The 20,891-nt window shown below is 43.5% G+C and overlaps 1 protein-coding gene across 2 annotated transcripts; it reads left to right on the top strand.

The window, feature by feature from the left end:
- Positions 1 to 216: 216 nt before the first annotated feature.
- On the top strand, positions 217 to 18,400 carry LOC115352087 (inner centromere protein). 2 transcript variants are annotated; one of them, XM_030039752.2, is made up of 17 exons: positions 217 to 380; positions 479 to 592; positions 1,113 to 1,894; positions 3,892 to 3,943; positions 4,112 to 4,145; positions 6,470 to 6,548; positions 7,142 to 7,193; positions 7,516 to 7,633; positions 7,721 to 7,855; positions 10,149 to 10,258; positions 10,647 to 10,767; positions 11,541 to 11,663; positions 12,222 to 12,394; positions 12,691 to 12,781; positions 14,310 to 14,423; positions 15,605 to 15,764; positions 16,502 to 18,400. In XM_030039752.2, the coding sequence occupies exons 1-17, from the start codon at positions 241 to 243 to the stop codon at positions 16,714 to 16,716; spliced, it is 2,613 nt and encodes an 870-aa protein (XP_029895612.1). In that variant the 5' UTR covers positions 217 to 240; the 3' UTR covers positions 16,717 to 18,400. The 2 variants fall into 2 exon arrangements, with proteins under 2 accessions (XP_029895612.1, XP_029895613.1); XM_030039753.2 differs by lacking the exon at positions 14,310 to 14,423.
- The last annotated feature ends 2,491 nt before the right edge of the window (positions 18,401 to 20,891 follow it).

Genomic DNA, 20,891 nt, shown 5'->3' with positions numbered 1-20,891 from the left:
CGAGTCCTCCGCAGCCACAGAGGCCGGCGAGCAGAGGGGAGCCGATTTTGAGTGCTCCCGTGGTCGCCTCGCAGCCAATGGGGGAGGGCGGGCCGGGGGGCGGCGCGGCGGTGATAGGCTGGCGGGGCGGTGACGTTGCGGGGCGGAAGGCGGGCGCTAGGTTTGAATTCCAGGCGGGCGGTGGGGCTGGGTTGGGGGCGTGCGCGCGGGCGGGCGGTTGGGGCAGGGGCGGCTGAGGCGATGATGGCGGCGGCAGCGGGCCCGGCGCAGCTGCCGGCGGTATGCAACCGGCGGCTGGCGGAGTTCCTGCGGCAGGTGGACGAGACCGACCTGGTGTGGCTGAAGGAGATCCGTGAGGAGGCGGCCAGGATGTTCAGCAGGTACCGACCCCCGCCGCTCCCGCACCGGGACGGTACCGGCTGCTCCCCGCGCTGACACCCCCCCCCCCCCCCCTTCGCCTCTCCTCTTCCTCTCGCAGCCACTACAGCGACGAGCCGGAGCTGATGCCCAAGACGCCGTCGCAGAAGAACCGGCAGCGGAGGAAGCGCCTTTCCGCCCTGCAGGAGGAGAACCAGGAGCCGAGCAGGAAGAGGTAGGCCCGCTGGGGCCCTCCCGGGGCGGACGGTGGGGGGGGGCCGGAGCCCGGACAGCGCCGCGTTGGGGAGAGGCCGGGCCGGCGGCTGGTGGAGCCGAGCGGTCCCCTCAGCGCCTGGAGGAGGGAGGGAGCTGGCGGGAGGCTGAAAAGCCCGCTGCAGGAGGCCGCAAGGTGATTCTCTTCCCCCCCGCGAAGCCTGTGCCCTGGCGTTCCCTTCTCCAGCCTGGTTAAAGGCCCAGCCCAGGGGGCCTCTTGAAAGGCACTGCTCTTCCTCACTTGGTTCCCTTTTATGTCTCTGTTTCCTTTCTTTCGTTATCTCTTCCGCTCTAAAGCGATGATGTACAGTTGCTACTGTCTGCGTGAGCCACTTTCTGCAGCTCTCCGAGTGTTGAGCTCTTAGAGGGGCTCATCCCACGTGTTTTAGCTTTGTCTGTCTGCGAGTTCTTGTTTGTGGGCAGAAGGGCTTCAGTCTATCCCCGAATCCAGTTCCAGTCTAACATGCTGTTTCTGTTGTTAGATTATCTAGAAGAAGGAATAGCAGTCTCAAGGTGGTACCCTCCATACGATACTCTCAAAGACTCCGGAATAAAGAAAACCTGGAACTAATCAGGGCTGAGGCCAAAGAAATCTGTCCACCTCAACGTGTGACAAGATCCCAGGCTGCAACATCTGCTAAAAGCTCCCAGGTCCTTCCTGAGACCCCTCCTGTCCAGCAAGTAGAAGGGAAGGTTCCCTTAGTAGAAGCTGATGTCAGTGATCACGTTACCACTGAGCTACACATCCAGAAGAGTGCATCTAAAGCAGCAGAGAAGCTCTCCACGACCTTTGTCTTGAGCTCAGATGATGGTTCTCCCAGGGAAAGCAGTGTTGCCAAATCGCTGCCTGTGCCCACAGCCTTTGAGCTGATGATCCCTCACACCCCTGAGGCAAATGATGCCGGAGAAAGCGAGGCTGTGTCCGAGCTGAAGACAGCAAAGACAGCTAATACTACAGTTGTTTTAAGTGAAGGGCCTAGGCTGGAGGAGGTAGATGACTCTGCTGAGGTACAAGAGGCATCTGATAAGGAGCCTTCCCAGCACATAAGGGATAGCCCAGGGACTCCGACAGGCTCCAGGCTGAGCCGTCGCTCAGTGCGCAGGAGTCTGATGGGTAAAAATTCCATGACTCACAGAACCTCCTTGGCAGAGAAATACTCACTAGCCAGCAAGAGGGAAAGTATGATGCGGAAATCTGTCGCCAGGGCAATGGTCAAGAGGAAGGCAGCTCAGAAGTCATCTGTGTCCTCCAGTCGCATGGATGGTAAGATTGGATGTCATCAGATGAGTTTGCTTTGCACCTTTCCTGTTCTTTTTGTTGATGTACTGCTTTTTGCTGCTGAAGGAAAACAATGTTATGGAGCTAGTTCTTCACTTTGGGTGTAGCAGCTGATCCTCCTAGGCTAGACAAGCTGCAATTAAGTGTGGATGTTCTAACTGGCTTTCTAGAGACCTATGTGAGTAGAGAAACCCAGGTAACTGCTAGTTTGTGGCGTGTGAATTCAGCCTTGTAAATCATCTGGGAGAACAGCCTTAATGTCTCTGAGTTTCTGTGGTGTAGCTTGCAAAGCTAAGGAGGAAGCTGGCGAATGGGGTTTGTTTTTGCTGGTGGCTACTTAAGAGGGGTATGGGCTCTCTCAAAGGCCTGCATGTTTTCTGGGAAAAAATGAGGTAGCTATCACAGATGCACTGCCCTAAGCAGAATCTGGCTGCTAGTTCTAGACCTCCTCTTTTGAGAAGGGAATTTTGAGGCTGAACTGTTTGTAAATTTATTAAAAGTCTTCTAAACTTTCACAGTTTGCAATAGAGTCAGGTTTCAGTGAAGGATAAACTGTTTTAAATATTCGTCTGTGCTACTGGAACGCAAGCATTGGATTTGGTGCAGAACAGTGATGGATATAGCATCACTTTTTTTCAAGCTGAGGGAAAGAAGTGGCTAGTAAATGGTGGACTAGTAAATGGCTCCTGAAATGCAGATGATGCAAGAGAACCTCTTCCACACAATTTGATGTTGAGGAGAGATTGGCTCTTTTGCACAGCATACTTTTTTGTTTGAAGGGAGAACTAATACAGCTGAAATAACATTACTGTAATGTGTTCATCTGCAGTGTTCTAGCTTTGTGGGATTCGTGCTGTATAAAACTGACTTTTCTTGAAGAGTTATCGTATTTTTGCTGTAGAAGGATACGTTTGGACAAGCACTGTAGTATTTTTTTCCATACCAACTTAACTGTTCTAGTTGAATGTTTTTCCAGAACCAGAGCACTGCAGTACCCAGTAGAGGATTTCCTGTGCTGGTAACAGGGTAGTGTGGAGTGCTGTGTAAGTTTTTAAGTGCAGTGTTGAGAACTCCCTCAGTAAAAAATAAAACTGTAGGGAAGTCTCCTCATCTGTAACTTTGAAGAGGCACTGAAGTAGCTTTATCTACCTAGTTTAAATGATCAGTCCCTATCGTCCAGATCTGGATTACCTGGGAGGTTTAAGGAAGGCTTTATTTCTTCTCTCTGCGCTACTTGACATGACTCTTCTTCTGCCTAGTCAAAATTTCCAGGTGTGAGGAGAGGAACTGAGATGTTTCAGGCAGCTCCAGTTGAGCTGGTGAATGTCCAAAAGCCCAAAACACGTTAATTAACTGCAGAGTGTATCTGCTGTGTCTGTGATGCAGCAGATCTTGCACTGGATATGTGTACACAGCACGTGTGTTTGTGCTTTCCTCGATAACACCTGCAATGGAAGTATGGGAGCAGACTGCATGCTTTGCCTGTGCAAAGTCTGCCCTTGTGTACTCCACCCAGGCTGAAGCTGCATTGCTGCCTTAATTATTAACAGCAGTTCCCGGCTGTGATGGTACTTAAAAGCTAGCTACCATTGAGCCAGCTGGAATGCTTAGCAGGAAGCAGCACTGGGACTGTAAATAATGCTGGTTTTAAATACTGCTAATACTTGGATGCGGCCCTGCAAAATGAGTCTGAGCCCAAACCTAGTCACTCTTAACGTAAGCTCATTGAATATCACTTAGAACTCATCTATAATTGAAAACATCTGTTTTCTTATATTAAAATTGCAGGCAGCATTTTCTCTAGTGCTACTTAGGTATATTCAGCTGCCCTTACTTGTAGCGGCATGCATTTGAATTGTAGGCAGTAACCCAGGAGGCAGAGCAAATGCCTGTATAACAGTCATGAGTGAACTTCGCTCCTACAAAGAGTCTTGGCCTGCACCTGTACATTATAGCTCTGGCATTTTTTTCTTTTCCTGCAGTCTCCAGCTCTGGAGAGGTGCCAGAGGATGAAGAAACAGTTGTCAAAACTGGGTGAGACTACTTTAAGATATTTCTTTATCCTTAATATCCTGCTTGGAGGACTTTTTTACAGTGACATTCTTGGTATAAAATGCACTGCTTGCAGATAACAAGTGGCTTCCCAGTTTCCTTGATGTTATTAAACATGGCTGCCTTTTTTCTTTTTTTTTTTTTTCCTAGGCCTCCTCCTGGACCTTGTACCTCCTCCAAGTTGGTAAGATTTGAGCAGAGGTTTAAAAGCATTTCTGTTTGTGTGGACTTGTAAGCAAAATGTGTTGAAAACACCTCTCATTTGTTATTGGGGAGTTAAGGAGCTCTGGCCACAGATCGCTGGATTTGGTCAACGGGCTGCATAGCACTTGAATAGAGAAGGCATAGAGCACTTGACTCGCATACATGCATGAGCCTATACATAGCCTCCCTGGTTCTGATACACAGACTAGACATATTCTAGATTGTCAAGTCTGTTTTAATCACAATGTTCCAAAATGGGCAAAACAAAACCCAGTAAAGTTTTCTTTGGAAAATAAGCACATGTGACCAAAGGCTTATTTTGGATGCAAGTAGAGGTATTCTGTCAGTATGGTGTTACAATCTCAGGTGCTTTCAAAGCCAAGGCTAGCTTTGACTACAAAATAGCATTCTCTCTGTCATTTTGCATAAATAGATGTAAATGTAAATGATGGGTTGACGCACACCAGCACTGAATACACCGACCTTGGTATCACTGGCATTCAGAGTCAAGTCCTGCTTTCTGGCTCTTGCTTCTTAGCCTCTGGCTAGAGATCAGTTGTATGAAAATTCAATCCTGAACCTATACAGATAAATAACCTTCTTACAGTTCAGGGAAGTTTTTTCAGTTGGACAGTTTGTACACTATTACTATTTCTGTATTTTTAAAGCTTCTTTTGACCTTTTCGTTAGTCCTGCAGATTATTCAAAGCTTGTCAGTTTGTCTTAAGACAACCACAGAAATTTGTAAATATCATTAAGGTCAAAACATATCCCTCCACAATTCTCACTGCCCTCCTGAGGAAGAAACCCCAGGATTATGTCAGTGTTTTGTCCAGAATAATTTTCAATAAGTAAAAACTGAATTAATGGAGCGGAGTTCTGTGGCCTTAAGCACTTCTGTAAACAAGGACAGGTTTATACGTGCTTTTATGGCTGTGCTTGTCAGTAGATCTGCAAAAGTTCAAATAAACTCAGTTTTTCTAGTGCCTTTGGATTTTTAGCTGCCTGAGTTACAATTGTAGAAAAGCTTAAAGGGAAAATGACGAGAAGAGGAAAAATTGACAGACTGCTTTGCAGATCTGTGAATAGAGGACTCTTATCTTTTGTTTCTGTACCCTGATGAATTTATAAATACAGTCTAGTCCATGTAGTGTATTTGATCTACCTTTGATCCTCAGCTTTTATTTCTATACTGCCGCTGTTGGGAGTGGGACCTTGTAGCCTGTCCCATTCTTAGCCTATGTCACCAGGTTACTGCCCCCTGTCTTTCTGTTTGTATGTCTGTCTGTCTTTCTGTCTATCTATCTATCTGTCTTTCTATCTATCAGCAGTTTTCTTGGCAAACCAAACGTGGTTTGGTTTCTGCCAGAGACTTCCTTTGGGAGCTGTGAGCAGCGTGAAAATGTGACTCAGCAACCTTCTCAAACCAGAAAACATCTTTGTCTATGGGAACATGCAAAGACAGTACCTGTATGCATGCTGTTACTTAAAGGTCAGATTCTTCTCAGGCCTGATCTCAAATGAATTAGATCTATGTCCTTCTGCTGCGCTACAAGATGCTTCCTATACCTAGCCTTAGGATAAGACCCTACAGAAGCATTTGAGGAGGATAAAGTTTCCATACTTCTTTTTTAATTTCTTCCCAACTCCTTTGTGTCTGCCAGCCTACATGCTGGCCAACATGGGTTTGGGGAGTGGAGTTAATGCTTGCATTGCTAGCAGAGTGCAGATTTCAGAAGCCATTGCCAGCTCTCTTGCAGGCATATAAAACCATTATCACAACAGAAGTAATTTTGTATCGGTCTAAGTGCAAAGGCGGCAAATAGCAATGCGTATCACATTCGTAACAGAAACAGATAAATCAAGGCAATGAGCTGTTTGCTGTCTCTCTGTTTGTCCATTCATCACTGCTAAGTAAAATGAGCGCTGCCTGACTCTTGCCAGAAGTCCAGCAAGCATAAACAGATTTCCAACTTGAAATGCTTTTGTCCTTAATAGTTTATGAGTTCAGTTTAAGCAGTGCATCCCTCGTTGCAGATACTTGTGTTCTGTTAACATCCCTGCTTCTAGTGATGACATGACATCAAGGAATTTACCAAGATGGTGTCCTGAGGTATTTTTCACAGCTGGAAGTTAGGACTTCACTCTGGGTACTGCCACCAATGCTTTATACTATGTATGTGGTTTTGCATTCTCTGGTAATATTGCAGAGAGTGTCCTTGTCAGAATGACATCATGACTTGAAACAGTAATTGGCTGTTCCTGTGTGAGAATTGTGCTGAAACCCATTTGCTTTTCCTACAGAGTCCTCAAAGTCCACAAATGTCCCTTCGCTCTCGAACCATCAGCAGAAATGAACAGCTGCAGGAGACGAGCAACAACGGTAGCTTCCAGAGAATTTTTGTGGCAGAATTTTAAAAAGTTGTCACTTTGTTGGGAGGCTGACTGGGAGGTTTGAAAGATTGGCTAGTTAATTTGACAGCCCAGTTTGAAAGACTAACCTTTGACAAGCAAGGATTTGTTTGAAGAGATTAACAGTTAGGAAATTCCGTGCTGGAGTTATTTTCCACCCTGGAAGCACATGGAAACAGATGTAATGAAGATGGAGGGATGCATGTTCTCCATACGAGATCTAGTTGAACCCCGTTTCTGAAGCAAGCAGTTGCTCTGTATCTGTGCAGAACACCATAGCATTGCATTAGTGCAAACTGCATACCACAGATTACTTTAGACAGCTTTGCTTTATTTTGTATTTCTAGGTTTGAATGGCACTGTGCAGTTGCTTGCTGAAAGCAAGAAAGGTCCTGCTGTGCATAATTCATGGCAGGTTTTTTTGCTATTTAGTGAGCTGCTAAATCTGTTGTCTGCTTTCAAAGCTGGGTTGGAAGGGATTTTTTTTTTTCTGCTAGAATTAACTGTGTAACTGTTGGGGGGTTTTTTTGTTTGGTGTTTTTTTTTGTTTTTTTTTTTTTTCAGAAAGCAACTTAAATAAGAATGGGGAGACCCAGGAACCACCCCAGAGTGCCAGGTATGTTCGTAGAATCATTCTGGTTGGAAGGTGCCTCTGGAGATCTGTAGTTCAGTTCAAAGCAGGTTCAATGCTGAACATTGTTAAATGGCTTCAGTGTTTTGTGACTGTGAAACTTTTGCAGTAAGTTTCCTCTGCCTCTATGAAAAGAGGATTTAATTTGTATCTTCTATCACATTAGAAATCTTTTATTTAATACCTACTTGTGTATACACAATGAAATATCTTTTAAGCTAGGATAGTTTTATGACCTTTTTTTAAACCTGACTTTGAGACAATCAGGAGGATTTGCCATGTGTGATGGACTGCATTTTTCTCACAGGAGAAAGCCAAGTTACAAAAGAGCTGTGGATGAACGCTATGACAATCAGCAAGCAGAAGATGGAGGGCTTTCTCCTCCAAGAAGAAAAACCCCGTCCCCTACCTTTCCAGCCAGTAAAGTAAGATCCTTGTAACCCTGATGTACTTCACCAAGACCTGTTTCATACTCACGCTCCTGAGGATCATTTTTGGCTTTGCTCTTATAGGTTGTACGTCCTTTCAAAACGTTTTTGCACACTGTGCAGAAGAACCAGCTCCTCATGACGCCAAGCTCTGTGGGGAGAAATGGAGTAATAAAATCTTTTATCAGGTACAACACTCCTCTCCAATCTAATCCCAAGGTAAGACGAGACTGTTTTAAGCTAGTACATGATGGTCTGATGAGTGTCTAAGTTAAAGCAAGGATATGAAAGAAACTTTTCAACCCATACAAAACTAAGAAGTAACTTTAAGCAGTCTGTTTACACTTACATAAACTAAATAAAATTGTGATTAGTCAGCTTCCTAAAGAGTTCTAATTTGGACTCTTAAGGTTTATTACTGTAGCATTCCCCTGTGGTATTAGCAAGTAACAGTCAGGAATAAAAACTGGGAAATGAAAATCACGGGGATTTTGAATACTGCAGTTGAGGTGTATGTATAAACTGAAGTCTGCACATCCACAGTCTCCTTTCTAGGACTTCTTTCTAATGAGTGAGATCTGAGCAAACGCCTCTTAAATCCAAGCTTCTGGTGTTCTGAGTTTTTTCAGACCTTTGAAGCAGGAAGAAATATGAGACTGTCCTGAATAGGAGACTGCTGGGTCAGCGAGACAAGTATACCAGTATCCAAATCTAATAGGCATCAATATCAGTGTAGTATAATTGTTGCAACCAGCAAAGACAAACAATGCACCTTTGCTGTTTGCAGGCAGATGCCTCTACCTATGCAATACCACAGCAAAGTTTACAGCATCACTGGGGAAGCACCTGTACCCCAGACTAGTGCTTTGGGTGGATGGGATTTGAGATCTGGTTCTAGATTTCCAAAGGGAGTTGGTTTCCCCTGTGTTCTGCTTACACAGGTCATAAATCATGATAATTTAATTATATGGGCTGGACTTGCAGTAGGAATACTACCTGCATCACTGATGGGCAGCCCTCACTCTTACCTGATCTGCATTTAGATTTGGTATTTAACTCGGAAGAGAAGTCGGTGTTCAAGGAAAAGCAGGTTTCAATCAGTGTGCTGTAGTTCCTATTCCAGAACAGCTCTCTGACAGCGTCAGGCAAGTACAAGGGTGTAGCTTCACAGATGCACCTAGGGACATGCTAGAAGCTGGCATGCGGAGCATAGATTGCTCGTACTTCTAATACCCAACAACTTGCCTGCAAAATAAGGTAGTTCTAGGGCTTGTTTTCACTTGTAGGAGAGTTGGGGACAGAGAGGAGGGCATACTGCAGAAACTGGTTTTACTGCATGTTGCTTCTATCTGGCAACCTAGTATCAGAACTTCTTTGTATTGCTTAAAGCTGTCAGGGTTGCTGCTGTACTCCAGCAGATAAGAGAAGTCTATCATGAGGAAGTAGTGAAGGATTTGAGCTTCAATCTCACTGGTGTTCCTGTTGATGTTAGCGTATGTATTGGCAAAGGACCTAATATGATGAGAAAAGAGTCTTCTGACTAGTGCATCCTTTGTTGCTGTCAGTTCATCGAATGTTACATTTTAGGTTTTATTTTAGTGTGGGCAACCTCCTCTCAGGATTTTTATTGTGTGGGGGCTAAATGTAACTAAATAGCACCAGAGCGATAAGATATAATTGTTAGTTTCAAATTAGCCAGTTTAGATACTAATAACACCAATCATTTACAACATGGAGCCCAGCATAAGGTAATCACTTGAATAGTTCACCGTGCTTATCAATGGGTTTGTACTAAAACCAGGCAGGCCTGTCATAATTAGGCATCTGCAGTATCAAATCTAGCATTAGTTTATCTTAATCTGTTTGCTCTGACTGTAGTGATGGCTGGATCTTGCTCTTCTAATTGACGATACACTTAGGCTGAGTTAGCTGGACTGTTTGGAAAAAATGGGACAAATGTCCTGCATTTCTGCCTGAATGACATATGGGGCTGACTGTGTGCTTGAAACAAGCTGTAAGCACCCTGTCTAAATGGTGGTGGTTTACCATGAGATGAAGCTTTGTGGGAAGCAAAGACGCCAGTGGGAGCTCTGAGTTAAGTAAGCAAGGTGTTTCCTAGAGCACCATCTGTCCCCTACACTCGCTGCAGGATGTCAGTATCGTTGCCAAGCATTAGCACTGCTTTTTTGGTTCTTTTTACCAACATAAATCACAGTGCTGTCTGTCTGCAATCTCTGCGGAAGCTGCCTGGACTTCAGGAGCTGATGCTTCTGTTTCAGCTGCCTAGCTTCTCTCGCTCTCTAAGATGAATACCACTGCCTTGTTTTCTATCACATCTGTTCACAAACATCCATGACCACATCACAGGCTACCTGAGCTCTGTTTCAGGCTTGTTACCATCCTTTGGTTCTGGCTGCAGTTCCTTGGTGTTACCTCCGGGCCCTTAACCTGAGCAAGTTGAGGTAGAAGGAAGCCCTGGCAGGTAGGTATAATCACATTTCAATCCACCTAGGAAAAGGAGAGACAGAAGCTAGAGACTCTGAGAAAAAAACAAGAAGCTGAGCAGCTCAGGAAACAAAAACTGGAGGAAGAAAAGAAACGTCGACTAGAAGAGGCAAGGCTGTGAGTATATGCTTTCTCCCTTGTCTGGACTGCTCTCTCTGCACCTGTAGGTCCCTATATCTAGGTCTTTTATCTTGCAGTGTTCTTACATGCAGCAAAAATTCTTGTTGGCCTGCTCTCACACTGCAAAGACAGTATTTGTTCTCATAGTATCTGTCTAGAATGGTAATAAAAAGTTAACTATACTAGCTGACTGCTTCTTCAGCTTTTTGTCTTAAGTCCTCTGTCTCAGGTGGAGCTTAAAAATATTGCTAATGTTTAAATGAATGGTGTATTTCGTTCATTGAATTTCATGCTGCCCAAGAGCTGTGTCTGTTGGCCTTGTATTTGAGTTGTAAAGAACTCATCTAGCTGGACTACAATGATGAAGTTGGGCTGTGTCCTATAGGAAGCGCGAGGAGCGCCTGCGCAAAGTGTTGCAAGCTCGGGAACGGGCAGAGCAGATAGAGGAAGAGAGGAAAAGGCGCATTGAGCAGAAGATAGCTCTGTTTGATGAGAAGACTGAGAAGGTAAGGCCCAATATACCTATAGAGTTTATTTGGGAGAATAAAGTCTGTTGAGGTAGACGATGCCACATGACCATGCCTTCCAGAAAGAGAGGAACTGAGGCTGTTGAAATCTAGAGAATGAACTGGAGAATGGTTGAATAAAGATCTTTCCAGAATCTTGGTGATTCTGAGTGACTGCCTTTCTCTTGGTTACAGCAAATGGCAGATGAAAACCCTTATTTTCCAGAATTATGAATCTAAATGGGCTTTAGCAAGGTTCTGTTAGACAAATGGGAGAAGAACTTCAAGTAGATAAAGCCAGCCTAATGGCCCTGAGGCTTTATCTACTTGAAGTTGTTCTCCCATCTGACTAATAGATGAAAAGGTGAAGATAAACATACTTCCTCCAGACCCTTTCTTGTATCTGACATTTTCAGACAATTTGCACATGGGACCATAGCAGTCATTTCTCTGCTTTAATTATCTCCATCTGCTTTTCTTATTTCATGGTTCTGAGAACATATTCTGATTTTTTTTGTGGTATTAGGTGTATAAATACCAGAATAGGATCAGCTCTTCCTATGGAGATGTAAAAGAAGATCATTTCCCTAAATATTACCTTTTTAGAATAAAGCACAGATCCCATTGGCTCCTGGTGGCAAAAAAGGAAGCTTTTGCTTTGTGAGAGGGTGGGAGCTCTGCATTTTTGAGACTTGCTGCTATGGTATTTCACATGCACAGAGAACTGTCCCATCTGAGATTTAGGTGTTCAGCTAGCTACATGTGTGTCTTAGGTGCGGGAAGAAAGGTTGGCAGAAGAGAAGATGAAAAAGAAAGCAGCGGCCAAGAAAATGGAAGAAGCAGAGGCCCGGCGCAGGCATGATGAAGAGGCCAGAAAACAAAAAGCACTGCAGCAGGTCTGTGCTGGAGCCCATCCTGTCATCCTGCATGCAATTAGAATGGCCACAGTCTGCCACAGTCTTTGTAAGCAAGGAATCCAGCGGGAGTACTAACACAAAACAACTGAGTGAAATTAGTGTAGCGGAGAGTCTTTGTCCTTAAAGCTCTCTGCAGTGTTGTGCTTCCTGCTTCCTCTTGCAATATGCTGTAAGCTGTTAGTGGTGATTGTGACCCACATTTCTTCTGCAGTTCTGGACAGATTCTTACTAAAGACCTTAATTTGTGGATTGGCAAGTATTAAAATATCTCAGTTAAACCTGTCTCTCAGAGATCCAAAGCATGGTGGCCATTAGGCCCTTTGGGGTACATTGTGGGCAGGGGAAGGCCAGCATTGAAATGGCTGGAAAGATGATGCACCTACCTTGAAAGCACTGGGACTTAAGCCCCAAGTTGCTTCCCTGCTGTATACTGATAGGTGCTGGAGACTTGAGTCAAATAAGGTGTTCCTGCTCCTTTATTCTGGAGCTTGTTCCTCTAGAATGTAAGGTGTGTAATTGCCTTGTTGGGCTTTCCAGGAGGAGGAGGAACGTCGGCACAAAGAGCTAATGCAGAAGAGGAAGGAAGAGGAGCAGGAACGTGCCAGGAAGATTGCTGAGCAGAGACAGGCAGAACAGGAGAGAGAGAAACAACTGGCTGCAGAGAGAGAGCTGGAGAAGAAGAAGGAACAGGAGAGGATCCAGGCAGAAAAGTAAGACAATATCCATTTATGTACTAAATTCTGTGCTGGGACTTTGAAAAGAAGCAGTAACTGAGGGTGCTATTGAAACGCCCAAGCAGTGAAGAGCTACTTTGTGCTGTCGGTGCAACTCTGGACCATTATGTGTACTGAGATGCCAAGAAGAAATTCTGGGCTCAATAACATAGGAAGTATGGTGGGATGTGCCCTGAAAAGCTGTGAGAAAAAGAGGGGTTTGCAGCAGGCACTGGATGGGAGGGTACCCCTGCATAGTTTTGAGAGTAATGGTCTGTTGCTTTGGTTCTCAGGCTACATGAACAGCAGGAGAAAGCTGCTCGCCTGCAGAAGGAAGTGTTGTCTGCTAAAGAACAGCTCCACAAAGAGACGGAAAAGAAAGAAGTAAGTACTCTCTACTTGTAGATGGGTAGAGCCACATGGATCTGACTTCAGTAGCCGTTACTGTTAGGAGCAGCTGAGCTGTGAAGCCATCAAGAACCCTGATGAGTGAGTTGTTGCACTTCTGAACTTGAGCCAACCAAAGGTGCTTTTACCCAGAGTCTGTTCTCTGTCCGTTTCAGAAGGTATGCTTGCTCTCTTTAGATGGCAGCAGTGCAAGAAGAAAGAACAGAAAACACACATGTTGAATTGAAGTGAGGTTTTCAGCTTTTCCCCCTTTCTGTGCCCAGGTGTATCCGCACCTCTCTTGATATCAATAATTTATTCCAGACTTTTCAGAAGCAACATCTTAATTTTACATTTGTGCCACCTTCAACAGAACCACAAGTACAGACTTGTAGGCTTTTTCTGCAACAGTCATGCAGCATAGATAAACTAAGCAGGTGTTTTTGCTTGTGGTGTTGAAGAGGGAACTTTTGATGCCTTGGCAGTTCATGCTATTTGAATAAAGCAATTGCAGCTGGATAGGCTCAGGTTTTTGCTTAACTTGCAGCATACATTTTCACCAGAGCAGAGATAAAGCCCACAGGTGTTGTTCGGGTAGCTTTTGGAATGTCCCTTCTGAAGTATTTGCACAGAGTAATTGCTGGGAATTGGTAGCAAACCTTTTGCTATTGGCACTGTTGCTTTTTGGTTTATATAAGATCTGGGACAACTTGCGCTTTCAAGATGATTTGTGAGAAAGAACAGAAGGTTGGAATAGTTGGTTGGAAATTTTCCAACATTTGCCTGAAATCATTGTCACTCCACTTAGCAGAGCTGTGGTATTAGCACACTGACAGCAGTTGTCCAGCTGCCTTCAGGGAGCTGAATTCCTTGGTGGGGATCCCTCCATGCCCAGCAAGCCCCTTGCTCTCAGTTAGCTTTGTGAAGTTGACAGGCAGCTGGTGGTAGACCTCAGTACAACTTCTCCTGCCGTTAAGACTAGGTGGGATTTATTTCAGTTGATTTTAGATGTCTACTGTTTTGAGTCAGCAGCCTCTTGGTTTCCTTTAGATTCAGTAGGAAAAACTAAGCATTCATAGGGTGAGATTCTTTTGACCTGTTTGGGATGATTACTGTACAATAGGATGACTTGGTCTATAAAAATACTGTTTATTAGTCTAAAAAGAGGCTAAGATCAGTAGCATAGATTTTTCCATCTGCAATGGTCAGCTGGATTCTGATGTTTATATCCTGAAGATAAAGTCAGTAGCAAGTTTTTTCAAAGCATGAGGTTATTGCATTATCAGAGGACGGGAACTAATGCTCTTAAATGGGAAGGTCAGTTTGTGCCATGTTGTGAGGAAAGCTAACCATTGCATTGCATTTGTTCAAAGTGCTCCTTAGTATCACAAGCAACAAAGACTTGCAATTAGGTGCTTAGATTTTCTTTTTTTTTTTTTTTTTTTAATATCAAAAATATGGATCCCTGGGTTAACAGCGTAGCTTAGTTCATAAGATTAATTAATTTGTGGCGTTGGCTTGCCAGCAGGAGGAGCAGAGGCTAGCAGAGATGAAGAGTCAGGAGCAAGAACAGAAGAAACTACCAGAGGAACGAAAGGCTAAAGATATAGCCAAAACACAACACCTAGAAAACAAAGAGGTAATTCTGCTCTCTCTGGTGAAATTTCTTTAAGGGATGACATCAGAGAACTTTGATTCCAGCATTGACATGCTGTTACAATGGGCAGTTTTACTCTCTGCTTTTTATATTCCCTTTCAGTAATGAAGGGATTCTGTAAACATTTTTCCTGGTTATCTGAGGTTGACTCCTGGTGGCCTTGAGTATTTAAATAACTTTTGGGGAGTCAAAAGGAGGGAGGAGAAGCAGCAAGTATTTGCCAGGGTTTTCTTGTTGTCAGGATAAGGCAGTAGCTGTTACAGTTACCTTGCCTTTTAAAAAGGCAAGGAGCTTAAAGAGGAGCTTAAAGCTCCTCTTTAAATACTGGATGGACCTCACAGGCGGAAGGGATGCTGCAAGTGTTATTTAAGTTCAAAGCTGGAAACAGCCACAGGATGGCAGCAGAGTCTGTGCAAGAGTATTGCATTTGGGCCTCACTGCTGATGGAACTTGAGAAAAACCTGCAGGTGAATGTACAGGTCTTGAACATTGAAAACAAATATATGGATCTTTATCTCCTTGCAAAGCTATATATTTTAATCTTTAAGTGCAAAACTAGTGAAATATGAGTTAATGCTAATGGACACAAAGCCATGAAGGCAGCGTCTTATGAGGAAGAAAAACTTTCCAACTCTCTAGATATATTTCATGGTTGGTGAAATTTGCAGTTTTAGATTTTTATTTATCACTTGCATTTCTCTGTCATGCTGTTCCCATAAAAATTATAATACAGTTTGTCCTGAGCTGTGTATATTCTCTACGTGGTAATAATCAGTTTAATATTATTAAGCCCAGAAGTTTGGTTGCAGACTATTTAAAGCACATTACTCAGCTCCAGCTTTGAGGACATAACTCCATTCAAGCCTTGCTTGAATCGAATGGAACTGCTGTTGCTGGCTTGTTCATGTCATACATATCCAGTTAGTTAAGCAGCCTAATTAAACAGGAGAAGGCAATGCAAAGTCATAATTGGCTCAAAACTTTGGAACTCGGGTCAGGTTCTTGGATCAAAACTTTAGAACTGCCAAACTTCAGGTTTTGCAATTATGCAATAAAGCAAAGATGGAATATTGAGGTACGCTATGCGACAAGCACCTCGCTGCAGCTCGGAAGCGTAGCAGTGCTATTGCATCTAATGCCTGTGGAATATATTTGCCTTCTAGAATTCACCCGCCTGCAATTCATACCAGATGACTCCACAGGCCCAGAAAGATCCAAAGGCCCCCACGGTAAATCCAAACAACTATGGAATGGATCTGAATAGCGATGACTCTACTGATGATGAAAGCCAGCCTCGCAAGCCCATCCCTGCCTGGGCCACTGGTATGTGTTAGCAGGTTGATATCTGTGCTGAGATCCCCTCACAAACCCTACTACAGGTTTGCTCCAATGGATAGTAAGACCTGGTGTAAAATTTTTGTCCAGTTCCTCCTACCTGCACACTGTAGTTAAAAGTACTAATCTGCAGCAGCGTGGCTGGAGTGCTGAGTTAACAGCTCCTCTACCACTTGGGGATCTTCTTGCGACAATGTTGGGGAAAAAATACTCTGTTAAACTGTCTTAACAGAGCTTCTAGTGTCATTTTGCCAATGTGAAAGGAATAATTATGAATTAGTGCTGTGGCCTTGAGCCTGCTTGACATTGATTTGGCTTTAAAAAGCAAAGTAATGCCAGATGTCATGGACCAGGTTTCAGACTGGCTGTTCTGGTTCTGAAATACTCATTTCCATGATTTCATATTCCACCTACCCCAGGGGAGCTAAGACGTTGTGGGGAAACTAACGGTATCTGCAGGAAGAAAAGCTGAGAAACCTTGCCTCTTGCAAACTTATTCTAGTTCCTGGACAGAACTCAGCACATGCGATATTTGCCCTCCAGGTGAACTGTGGTGAATCTTTAGGCTTAAACAGGGTGCTTTAAAACATCAAATACTGCAGGATTTCTCCCATTTGTGATCTCTGATTAGAGATGAGGAGAGCAGGGACACATTGCATACAAGCAGCCTGCACAGCAATTTCAATTAAAAAAATTAATGAAAATTTAATCTTTTGTTTCTCTAGGGAATCAGCTTAGCCAAGCTGTAATCCGCCAGTACTACAACCCTCCCAATGTTGATGCACTCTTTGGGGTGATTGCAAGCCCCAAGCTGGAGGACATCTTTTACAAAAGCAAACCACGCTACTTCAAGCGCACAAGCTCTGCTGTGTGGAGTTCCCCACCATTTGCAGGTGCCAAATCAGTTCTAGGTCTGCCATACAGCCTGAAAAAGTACTGACGTGGGCAGTGGCTGTTTCTTGTGGAACGGTGGGTATGCATTTCTGTCTCTCTAGGTGAGAAAAGAGTTACTGTTCAGTATCTGTAAATCTTTATGTATTAGCATTGAATAAATGTCAGCTCTTACTGGGCCTCTTGCATTTTCAGTTTTCAGGGCTTATTTTCTCACTGTTAGGCAAAACAGCAAGCTTTTGGGAGATACTGCCTTGGAAAGATGCATCTCCTTTTTACCCTTAGCTTTATGCTGGCAAAGATTTAGACCTTCAGGTCATGAGAGTGCATCACCTAAAGCTGTGTGATCATGTCCTGTTCAGCCAAGCAGGGCTGGTAGTAGCTGCAAGCAGTAGACAAAAGTTGTATGTCTGTACTGTCCCTGCCCACCTCATGGCTGAAGCCAGAGTACTTGTACAGCTAAGGACCACTGCGCGCATCTTGGGTAAAATCCAAATATGCACTGCTGATGTTCTGCAGAAGCAAGGTGTTAGCAGCTGTCATCTTCATCATCTCCTGCAAATTGCAAAATGATTTCATTGTTTCATTTTTCAGCAATACACTTTATGCCAACACCAAGTGCAATTACGCGCATAAGCTAGATTGATGCCAATGTTACTACAGCTTGGGCTGAAATACCCAGAGGATTTTATTGCCCTTCCTTCAGCTGTTGAAGAGAGATGTGACCCTCAGTGTAATCATGTCTCCAGGAATACCCAGAGTAGTGTAAACAGGCTTTGTTGATCTAGGCTTTGCTGTTCTAGGCTTTGTTAGGAGAAATTGTACAAAGTTTCTGATAGAATTTTGTTTCTCTAATTTAAATTCCATGTCTGTGGCATAGATTGGATTGAAAGAATGAGTTTAACCTATCTTTCTCTTTTCTCCCCTTGGCTCTTTCATTTGTTCAGCATCGGTTTTATTTCTAGGCCTGTTTTGCACTTCATGTTCAATCAGACAGTGTCAAATGGACTGTTATCAAGACAATTTCCTCCTAACAGCAAAATATCAGCTCAGAATTTCAGTTCCAAGAGCACCTGGTGTTTTAGTCATTCTTTCTACACCTAATTTGCAAATGACACAGGCACTTGTGTTTTCTCTACAACAAGCTCCTGTACAGAGAGTAGAGGTCTCAGTAGAAGAGTGCTTACTGGAAGATTTTAAGGGAAACAGTTACATTAGTTTCTGTAGGTTGTTGTGGAAGTCTTGTCTTCTGCAAATTAGGCAACCTGTATGGTTCTTACCTCAGATTCATCTTTTTCTTGTGGCTTGATTTGTTTTAAAGATGGGTGAGCATTCATGGCTGCAATTTCAGTAAGCAAAAGGCTGAAGAACACTGTTTCTCTTTAGATACAACTCGGTCCTTTAAACAAAACACTGTATGGAGATTATACAATGTGTAAGGAGACTTCTACCTTGTGCATATAATTAATGAACTGTTTGCAAGCAAATGTCTTTAAAATGATTTGGGTTTTTATATTTAAATACATCAACTGCTAGATGCTACGCTATTGATCAGTGTTTATATCTGTGAGATGATTGTACTTTGATAGAAGCTCTTTGATAGAAGTAGATTGAATTTTGTATCTTAGAATGAACATAACCTTTTTGTAAGAAAGCTTGCTGAAATGGTGAAATCTTTAAAGTTGAATGCTGTTTGAATGTCTGACAGTTTGATAAAAGTGAGTTAAATCATCTCCTCTGGGCTTCTCTTCTGGACTCATTATAGCTTTTTATTAGAAAAATCTACAGTATTTTGGAATCTGTCCTTTTGGGTTGCTTTTTGCACTGTTTCCTTAAGATAGGAATGTTCTGTCTAGGAAGAACTTAATAATTCCTGCTACAGTGGAAAATATTTGTACTTTGGTAACCCTGCAGAATTTGCTGACTAGTTTTACTTTCTTCTTTTGTTTCTGAGGGACAGTTTGGCATGATGATATATTCCCAGAAATCTTTGCTAAGGAATACATGACTTGAATTCATCTCGAACTAACCTACATCCCTGTAATTCACTACTTATATAACTTCAGAAAATTTTCAGAATTGCTACCACCAGCTGGAGCAAGAACTTCACTCACAGTATACAACTGGAGCTCTGGTATTTAAAAACACACAAACAAAAAACCACAAGTAGAAATCCCAGGAAATTACAACCTCAAAACTTTAAGAAAGAGATTTTCACTCTTGATTTCAGGTATTTATCTTAATTTTTATTCCTGCCCAGGCAGCCTCTCCTAAGCTCTAAGTGCATGTGCTTTCTGGTACAGCCTGACTAGGTTTGTGCCTGATCTTGAGCTGGGCCTCACTGGAGATACTGCTCTAGATGACTGTCCTGCCTGTGGGCTGAATTTCAGTAAGTATTGCACAGGCAGATTTTAGAAGCTGCTCCTGAGTGAAGACAGTCTTAACCATAAAACCCCAGTTATTTTGCTGTTCTCCAAGACAGATTCCTGGTTGCATGCCGAGATTATTCTGCCCCCGCCCCTGGCTCTGAATCAGCTCCTGTATTCTGTTGCCTGTTCTGACTTACAGAAAAGTTTGATAAAAGCATAGGTGACAGAATGGCAAGATCCACCTAACCTGTCACTGCAGCTAGTGCCCAGCAGATACCTAGAAAAATGTAACAGGGCAAGCATAAAGCAGTATTTCCCAAGTGAGTAAACTTGGCCATCAGTTAGTTGAGGTCTCAAATCTAAAACTGCTCCAAGAAAGAACAAGTAAAAGCAAAGAAGTTTCTTGATGAGAATATTAAAGAGCACGTTGTGCTTGGCTTTGGCTTGATGAACAAAACACTCTCCTGTACCTGAGGCTTTCCAGACACCACATGTGCAGATGACCTCCATTCTCACAGGTACATGTGGGCAGGGAACTAGCAGTAATATGGCTGTGGTGCCTTTTCCAGCATGCTGGTTATCGGAGCATGGACTGGGAAGACAGCAGAGTTCTGCAGGTCTGTACAAATCCAGGGCCTCCAAGGACATACAGAGTGGGTGCCATCAGTCTGGCTGTAACAACCTGACCACTGGCTTCCTAGTCCACCTGGCTTTAGGACACTCATTTACAGATCTGGAAGCAACAGCCCTCATTGAACAGCCTTCTCTGAACAGCTGTTGACAAAAAGCACTCTCTGGTTAGCCCTGGGGGCCTGCAGGGCAAGGGAGGTCGCATCTGCAGAGAAGACTGCACAGAAAGTGTAGTACAGGCAGGATGACTGGTACCCCCCTTCACAGAACTGGGGGACAGGCTCAGGGTTTTATGACAATCTGTCCTCACCATAGACCTCCTAGGGTCTAAGGAATGTAAGTGCCCTTGGGATACTAGAATCTTTTCCAGTACCTACCAGTTTATTGCAAGTTACTGAGAAGCCTAAAAAAAAAAAGGGGGTGGTGGTGGTAGGCTGGTTAATATTGTCTTTTTAATGATGATGAGTGTTAGATACCTTGTGAAAAAGGAATACTGGGAATTCAAACAGCTAAACAAAAGGTTGAGAGGGCAGATTCTTGGCCAAGAGAAAAGCTATTTCCAGTCTTCAAGGACCACTTAAGCTTCGTAACAATGGTAAATCTATAACTGTGACTTTTGCCATCAGGTATTATTTGCAATGATGAGACAGATTCTGGCCTCAAGAAGGCCTCAAAGCAAATGCTCATAGTATTACTTCTGAGACATTTAACTCTTATTTTATACCACTGATCTCAACAAAATTACCTAAGATTTTTGCTTCTGTCAGATGCTTCATACTCATCCTTGAAGGTAAGCAGAGTGGGACGATGTCTTGCAAACTTCAGCAGGTATGTAGAAAAAGCAGCTAGCCCCTCTGAGCTAAGCTGTCATGGTTCAGCTTTGTTTAGAACAATTTAAAAAAAAAAAAAAAAACCAAAAAACAAACAAACAAAAAAACAAACAAAAAACAGGGACTTTTCTTACCAGGTCTTCTCAGTAGTACATGATCAGGACTAGGAACACGAACTAGGGCCTCTCAACACATCCCTCAGGATCACTGACATTTCAAAGCATTTCCTTCAGGTTTGTTTTCAGGTGGGATCCCAATCTTCTCTGGGTTCAGGGGTGCTGAAAATCTAGCAAGAAAAGCTGGTTTCAAGTAAATAGAACTATTAAAAATCACGTTTAAGCATGTATGAGAGCTTGGCATCCCAGACAAAGCCTTGCTGAGGTTCGGTTCCCATT

The sequence above is a fragment of the Aquila chrysaetos genome, chromosome 16 (genome assembly GCF_900496995.4).
Source record: "Aquila chrysaetos chrysaetos chromosome 16, bAquChr1.4, whole genome shotgun sequence".
NCBI lineage: Eukaryota > Metazoa > Chordata > Aves > Accipitriformes > Accipitridae > Aquila > Aquila chrysaetos.
Note: the sequence above shows the minus strand (reverse complement) of the source record. Positions and strands in the feature narration are given on the sequence as shown.